At 32.2% G+C, this 14,962-nt stretch overlaps 1 protein-coding gene across 1 annotated transcript; it reads right to left on the reverse strand.

The window, feature by feature from the left end:
- Positions 1-10,943: 10,943 nt before the first annotated feature.
- Positions 10,944-11,816, reverse strand: LOC107912179 (uncharacterized). The gene has a single exon (XM_016840249.2). It carries the CDS (start codon positions 11,739-11,741, stop codon positions 11,091-11,093), a length of 651 nt encoding a protein of 216 aa, XP_016695738.1. The 5' UTR covers positions 11,742-11,816; the 3' UTR covers positions 10,944-11,090.
- Positions 11,817-14,962: the final 3,146 nt, after the last annotated feature.

Genomic DNA, 14,962 nt, shown 5'->3' on the forward strand with positions numbered 1-14,962 from the left:
ACTAGCACATGCAAAAGGAAAGTTGTGGGATGCCACCACTACATGGTTCAGTCGTAAGTAAGACACAAGTTTAAACTCACACTAGAATCCCTAGTGTGCTTTTGCTGGCGCCCACATTTGCTTAAACTTAAACCTAACAACATGCATTTGCACACTTTATTTAAGTAAATGAAGCCTCCAAACATAATCTATTTATCCTTTAGAATGATGGATCTATGAGTCAGACCATTGGATAATATATATACATATATATAATTATGAGCCTGTTAGAAATTACTTTTATATTAGTCCCCGTTTTGGAAATATAAGTAACATAAATATCTACAAATAATGCAGATGTGATTTATCATTGAATAGGCTATGAAACTATTTCATGTTGGTGGCATAACCATGATAGGCCGATTCCAATGACTTCAGCTTGAGGAAATGTTTGCATTTACTGTTGTAATCTTAATAAAGTTGATTAATAATTGCATATCATATGATAATCGACCACCTTCTCTAAATTGGCCTATCCTATTTAGAGGGGCACCCACCACTTTTGAAAATCCACCAAATTATCTCAATAGTTGAAGTTAAATATTGGGGGAAAAAAACTGTTAGAAAAATAAGTATAATTACGACCTTTCAAAAGAAAGAGAGAGGTATGGTTTAAGGTATAATGATTAATTTAGTGCTTAATATTTATATATTTTTTAATTTGGTTTCTATTTTTATTTTAGTCAAATTTGACTTTTGATCTTTCAAAAAGAAAAAGAATCAAATCACATGGTACAGTAAGCCACATGGTAGTTCAGATGTACTTCATCCTGACATAACACTATTTGTCTTATATGTTACATTAACAAATAATTTTAAAATTAAAAATATTCAAAGATAAAATGTCTAAAAAAAAGCGTAAAGGACATGTAGATTACCATGCAGACTATCACTTCAGTCAATATTTTTGTTAAAACAACAATAATTCAACTCTTTTTAAAAAGTTAATAATCAAATTTGTCTTTTTTTTTTAAATAATGAGGGTTAAATTAGTAAAAAATATCAACGTTAAACGCTAATTTCATCGTACCATAGTTTAATTAGTAGGTGTAGAAAGAAAGTGCCTTAAATTAGCATGGTGGACAATGATGTTATATCGTCCACCATATTCTAAGCAAATCTTAATAAGGGAATAGATTTTGTACAGTATTAACATTTGATCCCACTTCAAAACATAGATTTCAAAGATTAGCATCCACTGATTTTCCATTACCAAACGAAGAATCAATGTTAAGTGAACCCATTGTTAACTCATTAATTTTCAGGTCTGAAACCATTTGCTTGATTTCAAAGATAGAGGCTCTTCTTACTTTTTAACATTGCAATAGCGCATGCATGAACGAGAGAGAGAGAGAGTAGTGGAAGAACCACATGCAATGCAAAGAGCACACCCACCATCCCTTCCCTTTGGCATTCCCTCAATAAGTGAGGGTCCACCAATGCATTCTCTAAAACTACATCATCTCTGACGTCTGTAACACATACAGGATACAACTTGGTTTCTTTTTGCAGACAGTTGTTCATCCATCCCTTTGTACTTAGCTTAAGGATGTTTTGCTATGTTTCATTCTTTCTTGCTTGCTTTTGTATGTTCTTTGGTTTGATCAAATTGGTCCTATCTTTGGACTTTTCCCGGTCCAGTTCAAACCCAATATTGTAGATAAAACCCTTTGTAAAATGACTCGATAAGGGTAACTTTTTTTTAGCTTCAACTATTTAACATAAATTTTTTTACTTCACCCTCGTAACCAATGTGAAACATATGGTCGAATTTTTAATTTAAATACTTCTATGAAGTACTTGTCTTGCCATATATATGATATTATAACAGCACAAACGAGTAAAAAGAACATATATATCTCTTTCATTTCTCAAAGTTTTTTTTTTTTTTGCATTAGCAGGAACATAAAGAGAAACATAATTTTGAGAATTAACTACCAAAGCCCAAGGTTTCAAATTAACAAAAAAAAAAAAGAAAGAAGAAATCAGACATAAATCCAATTAAAGCTTTAGAAAAAGAAACCCCATTGGGTCCATAACCATAAGCAAAGTGCGCCCAATTTTTGTGTTTTCGGATATCTAATTTTAAATCTTATTATGTAAGTATGTTATATATGAATTTTATTCGGTTCTTTATCCAAAAATCATGTAAGGCTTCGTTCCCGAGGAACACTTGCTACCATCAAAGGTACGTGATAAACTAAAATACCTTTGAAAGTTTGGACAACTAGGGGTGGGGGTCCCCATTGGATATGTGGAAGATAGAAAACATTCCTAAGTAATAATTTACTTCACTTTTTATCGTGTCTGAGTAATCATGCAATTGTGTGTATTCATCCTATATATATCCTACATGAAACACGTATACTCGAAATCAGCTTTAAGCAGCAATGCATTTGTGGTGGGACTCCACGGTGAAACCCTCATCGTTTCGTTGGTTCACTGCCAAAAGATTCGCCTTATTATTATTAGTTTTGCGAATGAAGCAATAGGGCATGAGGGGAATGCTTGTTATGTTTGCTGTTTGATTTGATAGCTGAACAGCTGCATTATATCATCTGCTGCTACCACTTTATTCATTCAACCTCAGTTTCTAATGGTTATGGTTTCATAGGTTTTAAGAATAAAAAATCGGTTGAATTTAATAAAAATTGTTTGAATCGATAAATCACTAATTTAATCAATTCAATCATCACTTTATTCTTTTACTTGAGGACAAGTAGTGACGGAGCTTGAGGAAGGTTATAAGTAACCTTGACTTCCAAAATTGGTAAAAATACTTTAAATAATTTTTAGAAATTATAAAAATATAAATTAATATAAAATTTTTATTTTAATCCCGCACATTTATTGTAAAAATAGAATGTCGGTAACGATAATATATCTCAAAGAAAAGAGAAATAAAAATAAAGAACGCACAAATTTTTACGTGGAAACCCTTTCGGGAAAAAATCACGGGTAGAGGAGAAGAAAATTTACTATATCGAATTCGAATAATTATAAGATGAGTAAACTATGTCTATTTATAGGCTTGTAAAGTCATATTCTAATAGGAGTGTAGTAAGATTGAAACACCTTATTCTAATCAATATCAAATAGATGGAGTTTAATAAATTCAACCTTATTCTAATCAATATCAAATAAATGGAGTTTAATAAAGTTTAAAAAACCTTATTCTAAAAGAAAAGAAAAGAAGTGTAGTTCTATAGGGATTTTATTTTTATTTTATTTTACCACTGTTTTTATTTAAATAAGGATTTGGGTCACTTAATTCTAAGAATCTCCACCTTGACACGAATTCTCAATTATCAAGTTCTTCATTGCGAACTCTCAACGAACAAGTTCTCCACCTATTCCATAAAACCCTTTAAGGGCTTAACTTCAACAATGAACACGAATAATATCACAAACAAAATGATACCGAACATCAATGTGTTTTGTTCTCTTATGAAACATTTGATCTCTTATAAGGAAGATGACACTCTAACTGTCAAAAAATATTGTATTGATTTGAAGGTCTTCATTGAGTTCACTAAAGAGTCCCTTGATTTGAAGGTCTTCATTGAGTTCACTAAAGAGTCCCTTCAACCAAATAGCTTCTTTACAAGCCTCAGTAATCGCCATGTACTCAACTTCAGTGGTAAACAAAGCGCCTGTAGTTTACAAAGTGGCTTTCCAACTGATTACACAACCTCCGATTGTAAAGACATAACTTGTAAGAGATCTTCTTCTATCAAGGTCTCCAGCAAAATCAGCATCAACATACCCAATGACTCCATCTCTAGTTCTTCCAAACTGTAAGCAAACATCAGTAGTACATCGTAAGTATCTTAAAATCCACTGAACTACTTTTCAATATTCTTTATCGGGACTCACCATGTATCTGCTACTACATTGACTGCATATGATAAATTTGGACGTGAACAAACCATAGTATACATGAAAAATCCCACTACACTAGAGTATGGAACATGTGACATGTACTCAATCTCATTATCTGATTGTGGAGACAAAGGCAATGAAAGTTTAAAATGGGCTGCTAAAGGAAACTAACAGGCTTAGCACTCTGCATGGTAAACCTGTAAAGAACTTTCTCAATGTACCCCTTCTGATTTAGGTACAATTTACTTGCTTTTCTATCTCTAAGAATCTCCATACCAAGTATCTTTTTTGCTGGTCCCAAATATTTCATCTCAAATTCTTCACTTAGTTGGGCTTTGACCTTTCTTATCTCTTCTTTATCTTTTGTTGCTATCAACATGTCATCAACAAAAAGGAGTAGATACACAAAAGAACCATCACTGTTTTTCTTAAAGTAAACACAATTGTCAAAGCTACTTCTTTTAAAATCATAAGAAGTCATAAAGGAATCAAACCTCTTGTACCACTATCTTCGTGACTATTTCAGATCGTAAAGGGACTTTTTCAGCAAGCAAACATAATCCTCTTTTTTTGAAACTGTAAAACCCTCTGGTTGTTGCATGTAAATATCCTCCTCAAGTTCTCCATACAAAAATACAGTTTTTACATCTAACTGCTCAAGCTCCAAATCATGCATAGCCACAATACCAAACAAAGCTCGAATCGAAGTATGCTTCACAATTGGGGAGAGCACATCTGTGAAGTCCACTACTGGAATTTGACTGTAACCCTTTGCAACAAGCTTTGATTTATATCTGGGTTCTTCAACTCCTGGAGTCCCTTCTTTCTTTTTAAAGACCCATTTACAATAAATAACTTTTTTACCTTTAGAAATTTTCACAAGATCCCATATTTTGTTTTTGTGGAGTGATTCCATCTCCTCTTGCATAACAAACATCTAATTTTCTGAGTCTTCACAACTAACCGTCTCAGAATAATTAGATGGCTCTTGGTTTGCATTTATATCTTCAGCCATATTTAAAGCATAAGCAACTAGATCAGCCTCGGCATACTTCTTTGGAGGTTTAATTTCTCTTCTAGCTCTGTTTTTGGTGATAGAGTGTTGTGGTGAAGAAGTAACTCTATTCTGAATTTTTGTATTGGCTTGAAGAGTCGACTTTATTATAGATTCTGGATTAATCTGATGTTTCACCTGCTTTTGATTTTCTTTATTAGAAGAGCCTTTAAGAGATACGTTAGGTAGCATAGCAGTTTCATCAAAAATAATACCTGTACCAATCACAACTTTTCTATTTTCAGGACACCATAACTTATACCCTTTTACACCAGTTTATAACCAAGAAAAACACATTTAATGGATCTCGGTTCCAATTTTCCATTATCAACATGAACATAAGCAGGACACCCAAAAATCATTAAATCAGAATAGTCAGCAGGATTACTAGACCATACCTCTTGTGGAGTTTTTTTCTCAATGGCAACGGATGGAGATTGGTTGACCAAAAAACATACAGTTGAGGCTGCTTCGGCCCAAAATGACTTTGGTAAGTTGGCATTTGACAATATACATTGAACCTTTTTCATGATAGTTTTGTTCATTCGTTCTGTAACGCCGTTTTGCTATGGAGTATGATGAACTATCAAGTGTCTCACGATCCCTTCTGACTTGCACAGTTTATTAAACTCATCAGAACAAAACGCTAAGACATTGTCTGTGCAGAGGTACTTTATTTGTTTTACCGTCTGTTTTTCAATCATAGTTTTTTAAGACTTAAATACGGAAAATATATCACTTTTCTGCTTCAGGAAGAACGCCCAAACTTTTTTGGAAAAATCATCAATAAAAGTTAGCATGTAATTAGCTCCACTCTCAAAGGCACTCTGGATGGCCCCCACAGATCAGAATGAATATAGTCCAACGTTCCTTTCGTGTTATGGATTCCTCTGGTGAATTAAACTCTCTTTTACTTCCCAAAAATACAGTGTTCACAGAACTTCAGTTTGTAAATTCTTTACCCATCAAGAAGTCCTCTTTTGCTAAATTTTGCCATGTTATTCTCACTCAGATGCCCTAGGCGCATATGCCAAAGTTTAGTAATATCATCATCTGACAAGGAAAATGAAGCGACAGCTGCATCACTAGTAACAGTAGAACCCTACAGAACATATAACTTTGCAGTCTCTCTTTTCCCTTTCATCACAATGAGGGAACCTTTGAAAATCTTCAAAACCCCACTTTCAGATGTGTATTTGTACCCTTTTGAATCAAGAGTACTCAATGAAATTAAATTTCTCTTCAATTTTGGAACATGTCGTACGTCACTAAATGTTCTAACAACTCCATCAAATATTTTAACTTTAATTGTTCCAACACCTGCAATTTTACACGAAGCATTGTTTCCCATCAAAACAACACCTTTAGACACTGTTTCATAAGTTGTAAACCAATCCCGATTGGGACTCATGTGGAAGGTGCGGCCCGAATTAAGGATCCACTCTTCGCTCACTTTAGAATTGTTGACAGAAGCGACTAGAAGTTCACCATCGCTGTAGTCTTCTACAACATTAGCTTCTCCGAAATTTTCTGGTTGTTTTCCCTTTTGATTCGTAACCTCCCTTTTGATCTTATTTTGTAGCTTATAACACTTAGTTTTAATATGCATTTTCTTCTTGCAGAAGTTACAAGTTTTACCTCTGTTTGAAGACTTCGATTTACCCTTAGATTTACTGCGAGGATTTCGTTCCTGTATCCTTCCACGATCATCATCAGTATTCCGCTCTTGTCTCCCACGAATAATGAGACCCTCTCCTTGATAGTCAGTTTTAACCATAAGATGCTTCATCTTATCATATGAGGTTAAAGAATCATAAACCTCATCAACTGTTAAGACTCGCAGCTATATAAAATCGTGTCTCTAAAGGTTGAATAAGACAGGGGCAACGAACAAAGTAGAATCAACCTTAGATCTTCCTTATCATACTGAACCTCCATGGCTTCCAAGTTTGAGAGATTTTCTTTAAACACTAGTAAGTTTTCGTACACAGAAGCATCGTCTTCCAAACGATGAGCATAAAGACGCTGCTTCATATGCAGCTTGCTGGTTAGAGTTTTTGACATACATATTTGTTCCAACCTCTTCCATAATCCAGCGGCGGTCTTCTCCTTCGTCACATCTTGCAAAATTTTGTTAGACAAATACAGATGTAACTGTGTTAACGCCTTTCGATCCTTACGTTTCTTCTCTTCCTCCGTCAATGTCGAAAGCATCTTATCTACCCCTAGTAGGGCTTCCTCGATGTCTATCTGTGCAAGAACTGTCTGCATCTTTATCTGCCACAACGTGAATCTGGTGTTGCGATTCAACAACAAAATTTCATACTTCAAAGACGCCATTACCTGAATAAGATGAACAACCCGGAAGCTCGGATACCAATTTGTAAAAATAGAATGTCGGTAATGACAATATATCACGAAGAAAAGATAAATAAAAATAAAGAGCACACAGATTTTTACGTGGAAACCCTTTCGGGAAAAAACCATGGGCAGAGGAGAAAAAAATTCACTATGTTGAATTCGAATAATTACAAGAGGAATAGACTATGTCTATTTATAGGCTTGTAAAACCATATTCTAATAGGAATGTAGTAAGATTGAAACACCTTATTCTAATCAATATCAAATAGATGGAGTTTAATAAGGTTTAAAAAACCTTATTCTAAAATAAAATAAAAGAAGTGTAGTTCTATAGGGATTTTACTTTTATTTTATTTTACCACTGTATTTTATTTAAAAAAAATTCGAGTCACTTAATTCTAACATTTATAATTTATTTTTGGCTCAAAAGGGAACATCAAATGACAAATAAATCTACAAAAACCAAACTCTAGGATGGCCTTATACCCATATAGGCAAGTGACATATTCATATTAAATACATGCATTTTGAGGGAATGGTTAGTCAAGTTGCCATTTCCTCCTCAAATCATAACCAAAATCTTAAGTTCAACAATGAAAACACAATACTAAAATTATAAAGTAGTTAGAAGAAGTCGAAGTGGAACTTTTTCTTTGTCAAGTATCTGGTTTAAGTTTGAATTTGAGAGTCGACATTATTAAAAGGGTTTTATTTAAATACTATCACCGGTTCAAATAAAATTATACTCGAACTATAAAATAAATAATCTTTAATTTACATTTAATATGTTTAAATCTTCTCCATGGACAAATTTTTTTTGGTTTTTATCACTTGAAATGAGAGCTTAGCATTTGACACATTTTTCATAAAATGTTAAATAATTGCTTTGGCTTCACCTAATAGCTATCCTCCGCCTCTCCCAACTCTTGGTTGTTTTAAAATGGCGTTCGTGTGCGTATATCCATCGCTAAAGTTTGTTAAAAAAAGAGAACAAAAATGGGAGAAAGCGATTTAGATGTCTGAATTGAAACATCCAATGAAAAAGGAAGCAATCAAAGGCAAATTGTAATGCACCAAATACCAAAACGACACATCCATGTTCAACGTGGGACATCTCCCCCACATGACTTGCTCCATGTTCTGTTCCTCACAAAACAGAAGAAGAAGATGATGATATTATATAGCTAGGGTTCTTTCTCTTTCTCTCAATTTGCCTGGAATCCAACAGTACCATATAGTACATGCAAGGAGTATAAATAATGAGAAACACTTGTACTTTAAGGTTTTATGTAAGTGATATAAAAATGTGTAAATCATTCTGATTTTCAGTACAGCATATATACCCTATAAGGAGAAATGAATGGAAAGTACGCTGTTCAAATCCCATGCAGGAAAAGATGGCTCGAGTCTAGCTCCCCAAACAGCCGACTGACTCAGTAACTCCCTGAATTTGAATAATAATATCCATGAATGAAGGACTTAGTCCCTACGTGTCAAACATACAAGAACCAAGAGAAAAGAGAAAAGACAAGGGATAATTTATTTCTGGCCACCGTGGAAAAATACTGTAAATCAACAAATGGCTTAGCTCTTGTCTTGTAAGTAGGATTCTATGCTGTGCCTGTCAAATAATTAAAACACCCCGGCCCAAAAAAAAAGAAAACTGTTTAAGTTTTCTTTTTTTGAAGAGATAAACAACTGGTTATGAAATGTACAGCATCTCATAAACAAATATGAAAACCCTAATAATATAATTAAAGAATGAGGTGAATACCGCCCACAATACATCTCATGATTTCAAATTGACATTAAATCATAAATAAAAGAATAAACATATTTTACACAATGCACACCCATTAAGTTGTATTTATAATACTCATGGGATCGAATGAGAAAGAGATCAAGATTGTGTACTGTCTAAGTTCAAGTTTTCTAGACAAAAAAAAATAACATCGAAAATTTTTTATATCAAAACAAGACCTGATTCAACTCAACCCTGAAATTAGTGGAAGCGGTTGTGACAGGCGAACACTAGGGATCACAGACCACAAAATCTATTACTATAAAGAACAAAAATAAGATGGAGTTTTAAAGATAGGTAGGTAGAGGATTTTAAACAGTTGGTTTCAGAATCTTTTACTGTCAAAATAATTAACAACAAAGGGATACACTCATTCAAGTCTTTGATCCACCTGCACAACTCAAAAGTGGTCAAAAAGGGATCTATTCTTCACAATTTGGGGTTCAGATATTATTCGATCCATTGAGATTCAGATCATGGCATGTGATAAGGTTCTATGTATTTGTATATAATATTGCTGTCTTTGGAATTGAGATCATGGTTTCCAAACACACTCACCGGTTTCTCAACTTTTTATACCCTCTTTATTCACAGATGTTCAAATGAACGATTGTTTAACATTTAGTTAATGATTAAAAATATTTCTAAAATCGCAATGTTTATTTTTTTTTAAATATAGATATCAATCATAAAGATAATATGTGTTGTTACAAATGAGAGCTGACCATTTATTCAAATTTGCTCAATAATTTTTATCGGAATCTCCTTGAATATTTTGGGACCATAAGAGAGATTTCTCATTATTCTAGCTAAAGTATGTGCTGTAATATTGGCTTCTCTGGAAACTTTTTGTACGACCGCCCGCCAATCTCTTGAAATGATCTATTCAATTATTCACGAACCTTATCCAAAATTGTCTCATTAGCTTGAGCACAAGACGTTTCAACAATAACATTATCTCATTTAGCATCCCAATCCAAAGTGAGGCCATTATAAATCGCCCAAAGTTCAGCTGCTCAACATTTCATGCCCGAATGTTTCTCCCAACTCCCTCAACCCATCTATCAACATCATCTCTTGTCACTATTGCAACCAAAGCTAACCCTGGATCTCGCCCCGTGTGTTTAACTTAATGCACCTCAGAGGTGAAGATTTTCATTCTCGATATTATCTCTCTTGTGATATTACTAAAATACATAATTATGTTTAATAAATGATTCGAATTTTCTATCCAAACACAATTATTGTACTTTAATAAGTTGAAAAACCAACAATAGAACTTAATGATTGTAACAAGTTGATAAAAGGTAGTTGTAGGGAATTTTGCAATATTTAAAAAAGTTCCGATGAAACATTATAAGTTTGACTATAGAATTCAGTACTTTGGACCTACAATTAAACATAAACATTATCATATTACACTGATTGGAAAATCCAACTCATCATTGCTTTTCTGTTTATCAAAGTCTGAAAATATCAAATTTAAAAGATATTATTTTATTCAGAGTTGATAACTGGAAATATAAATAAAAGTCCATAAAAATTAAGCTAAATAAATAAAATTATATATAATAATTTTAAAAAAAAATTTGTTATGTACTTTTTTTACATACATAAATAAAAGAGAAATTACTTTATTCTTAATTTACAACAAATTAATTATATACATATAACTCAAATTCATATCTTGTTTGGTTAGATAAGATAGCTCAAATAAATTTGGAGTTTAATTCCAGAAAATTTGCCCAAATTCATAGATTAAAACACAAAGAAAATAGAAATTCTTGCTCGTATCAAACATCCTATTCAATCAATAACAAGAACCTCAAATTCCAAAATGTTTAATATCTAAAAAAAATCATATTTTTGTTCATTCTGTAGTTAATCTTTAAAAAATATATTTAGTTATTATTATACAAATGATTTAAGAATAAAAATAACTAATAGAAACAATCACCCTCGATACAAAGGAGAGCGTTCTTGGAAAACCAATCCCCTTGTTTGCCTGAAGACCTTCATCGGACTCGGGAAATACCAGCTCTTTGCTTTCGTAGACGGCGATAATTTCGATATTCCGATACCGGAATGTGACGTCGCCAAAACAGACCTCGACTTCCTCATCATTCTCATCCGTTCTTCCTCTGCTATTCTCGCTTTCTCTTCTTCTCTTCGACGATCTTCACTCTCGTATCGCTTGCTCTTTTTGCTGGCTTTAAACATCGACCAAAATGACGGCGTCTTGCACTTACCACTCGCCGACTCGTTCTTTTCGCTTAAACGCTCAGGTTTCGATAAGAGGAAACGAACCGCTAGGGACCTCGATCGTCGGAACGTAGGTTCTCTTCCGGTAAGATTAGAACCGCGTCCGAAACTTCCGATACCGGAGGTATCCTCGGCAGCAGGAGTCAAGAAACGATAGAAAGAAGAAGAGGAGGAAGAAGAGGAAGAGGTGGCACTACACGCGCAAGGACGGTAGTGGGCGCAGTCGGGACAGAGAGAAGCGAGCTTGTCTCGGAGGCAAAACGGACAGACTCCACTAGGGCGACGTTTCGATGGATGCTTTGGACATTTCCAGACCTCTTCTTCGTCCACGTAAAACGCCATTTTTTTTTTCAGTTAAAGGACTGAAGGTATCACCCGTAGTTTTCTTTGTGGTTTTCTGTGAGGGTGAGCTTTTTAAAAAGGTGGAGGTGTATTTGAGGCGGATGAATTAACTATGGTTACGTTCATGGCGGTTAAAATTTTAACCGTGGTACTTGGGAGGGGAACTGAACGGTGCATTTTGGTACTAGAATTTGAAGTCTAATTATTTCTGTTGATATTGTCATTCATATGATATCTGAATCACTGTTAAGCAGGGTTAAACTTTGTAAATTACGGTCTATCGAGTCTTAATTTAATTAGTATGAATATTATTGTCAATGTAAAAAGATGTAGATTCGAGTGCGTTAAAGCGCATTATCTTCTTATTTATAGGTTAAAGAGGGGTTATGGTTCTAGACATTAATTAAAAAAATCATATATAATCAGAACTTATAATGAGATTGTTAAAAAAAAACTTTGTAATTAGTATAATTTCAATAATTTTTAATTTGTTTTAAATAAAAATTTTGTAATTTTGATCTTTTTAAAAGTTAAGTTCTTAATTTGGATCCTCTAATTTTTTAAATTTTATTTTGACCCCGTATTACATTATCAAATTAAATCTAGTCGATATTCATACATAATTTACATAAAATGAACCCGACCTTAAATGTTATTAGATATCAAGGGAATAACTAGGGATTAGTAGGATCCCGGCCTTCTTAAAATAAAAATTTTTAATTTAAAACTTTTAAAATTTTTATAATTTTGCGGGTGGTAAGTGTAAGTGGAGTTTGTCGTAGGTGGGGTGTAGAGGAAAAACATGTGATTGGGCGACACGCAGAAGAAACTAGAAAACATGTGTACTTTGTTTGGATTAGGGTTACAAGTAACTAAAAAAAGTGATTTAATGAGTGTTGAGACGCGTTTCACATATGTGGAATGGAGTGGGACTGAACGTGGCTGGCCATCTAATCTAAAGTTCTTGGCCCCACTCAATGGGGTGTTGAGTTTGATTATCCTTTTCATCTAATCTGTTGACTAAACAGCAATCAATTTCCTTACAGACCCCTTCTTCATCATTTCAATGTTTCACCCACCTTTCTTATGGTCTTTTTTAATTTTAAAAAAGTTTCATACGTCTAATTAAAGTGTTCATAGGCTCTTTGGTATCGAAATATCAGGATTGCCTATAAGTGGAGAACTGACCTCTTTAGACTAGGCAACAGTAGCTCGAGACAATATACCTTTTTAAAAAAATTAAATTTAACAAAATATTAATTAAAACGTTAAATTTTTAAACATAATAGTTCTTGTAGTATACGAGTTGTCACGTTAATATCGTTAAACAACAATATTTTAATTAGCATTTATGTTAAGAAAAAATAAATCAACTCTTTTTAAAAAATTAATAATTAAAAATATAGATGCTAAAAGCTAAATTTAGCACCATGCTTAAAAAAACCATCAACATTTGTATTTCATAAAAAGTGATAAAAACAACTTTTAACTCCTGAATTTAGTCGTTCTTTCATATTGGTTTTTATTTTTATTTTTTAAGTTGGTACCATGAAATCGAGTTACAAATTCTTATAGACATATTTTAGTCTATCCTGTTAAAAATTTCATCTATTTCTATTACTAAAAACTAGTATAGTTAACAAAATAACCATACAATTATATATTGACATACCATGTGTATCTCGTGCTAACGTGTAGAGACAAAGTTTTATTTAACAATAGAAATGGAAGCAAATTTTAATAAAATGATTAGTTTACTCTTTCATCCAACGTATATGAACTAATTTACTATTTTTTAAATAAAAATAATCAATCGTAATGACTTAAAAAGAGATTGAAGCATAGGAAAATAGCACTTATAGAAGCTTCTTGTTGGGTCATCTTTCACTCAAGTAATAGTATCTTTAAATGATAGTTTCCCAACAGTTGATGCTTTTAAACACCCAATCATGGAAAGGTGAATGTTTTTAACATTTACGCATTAAATACATAAAGCAAAAATACAAATCACTGACTGTGTTTTCTTCTTTGTTTACATCGAGATATAATTTGCATGATCTCTTAGCTCTTGATAACATATGATTTCATCATTCATAATTCAATGCTACTTTTTTATATTAAAGAGAAAAAAAAAAAGAAAAAGAGCTAAACAATCCAATACAACTTTCGTTTCCCAATTTAAGTATTTCTCTACTTTTCACATTGGATTTTGTTTTTATTTAATTTATAATTATTTTTATATAAAAATAAATATGCTACATATAAAATTTGAAAATAACCTTAAAAAAGCATATAAAAACTTTAATTCGAAAAAATCACTAACCGCATTAATCCAAATCAAATTCAATTTGATTTTTTAAAAACAAAATATTATAAATTAATTACTCTTTTGTTAAAAAAAAACGCCATTTTTTAGTTGTGTAATAAAAGAGTAAGTGAATCCCTCTTTTATATTTAAATATTCAAGATATCTATAAACCTAAAATTTATAAAATTTACAAAAAAAAATTAATTTAAATCATTTATAGATCATTGGAGTGTTTGGTAAACAAAGTTTTAAACTTTTTTTTATTTGATTTGGGCACAAATGGAGGATTGAGTAATCAAGTTCTCTAATTGTAGTGTTTGGTGAATGGAGGTTTGTAATAGCTTGTTGAGCTAAAACCTCCAAAACAAAAAACGTTGGGATGGGCAATTTTTTCACAGCTGATTGAAAATGACATATCTGACCATACTTGTTCAAAATTTACTCAATTTGCCACATGTATCTATTTCTTGAATATTTATGTATTTTTAATTTATTTTCAACTTACTTGTGTAAAATGATTTTTTATGCAACTTTATATTAATTGAAATATGTTAATTGACAAATTTATTAAAAGTGTGACATAATTATCACTAATTTACATACTAAGAACATGACATAATTATCATTAAGAGTATAGTTTACAATTATATTGATACACTATTAATACTTATCAATTTTCACAAGGTTAATATTTGCAAATACGGAACATAAGAAATTTGTTTATTTAAATTTTCAAAAATATTCATTACTTAATTTCCATAATGAATATTTTAATTCCTTAGTAATAGTGTTTCATTTCAATAATCTCACACAATAAACACTAAAGTATTATAAACAAAGTAAATAATTAACAATAAAACATGTCATGCTATTATTTTCCATTTTACACATATCAATTTTCAGCTATCAGTTA

The sequence above is a fragment of the Gossypium hirsutum genome, chromosome D11 (assembly GCF_007990345.1).
Source record: "Gossypium hirsutum isolate 1008001.06 chromosome D11, Gossypium_hirsutum_v2.1, whole genome shotgun sequence".
Taxonomy (NCBI): Eukaryota; Viridiplantae; Streptophyta; class Magnoliopsida; order Malvales; family Malvaceae; genus Gossypium; species Gossypium hirsutum.

Excerpts from the sequence above, each read along its gene's own strand:
- LOC107912179 (XM_016840249.2), bottom strand. The coding sequence starts at position 11,741 with ATGGCGTTTTACGTGGACGAAGAAGAGGTCTGGAAATGTCCAAAGCAT.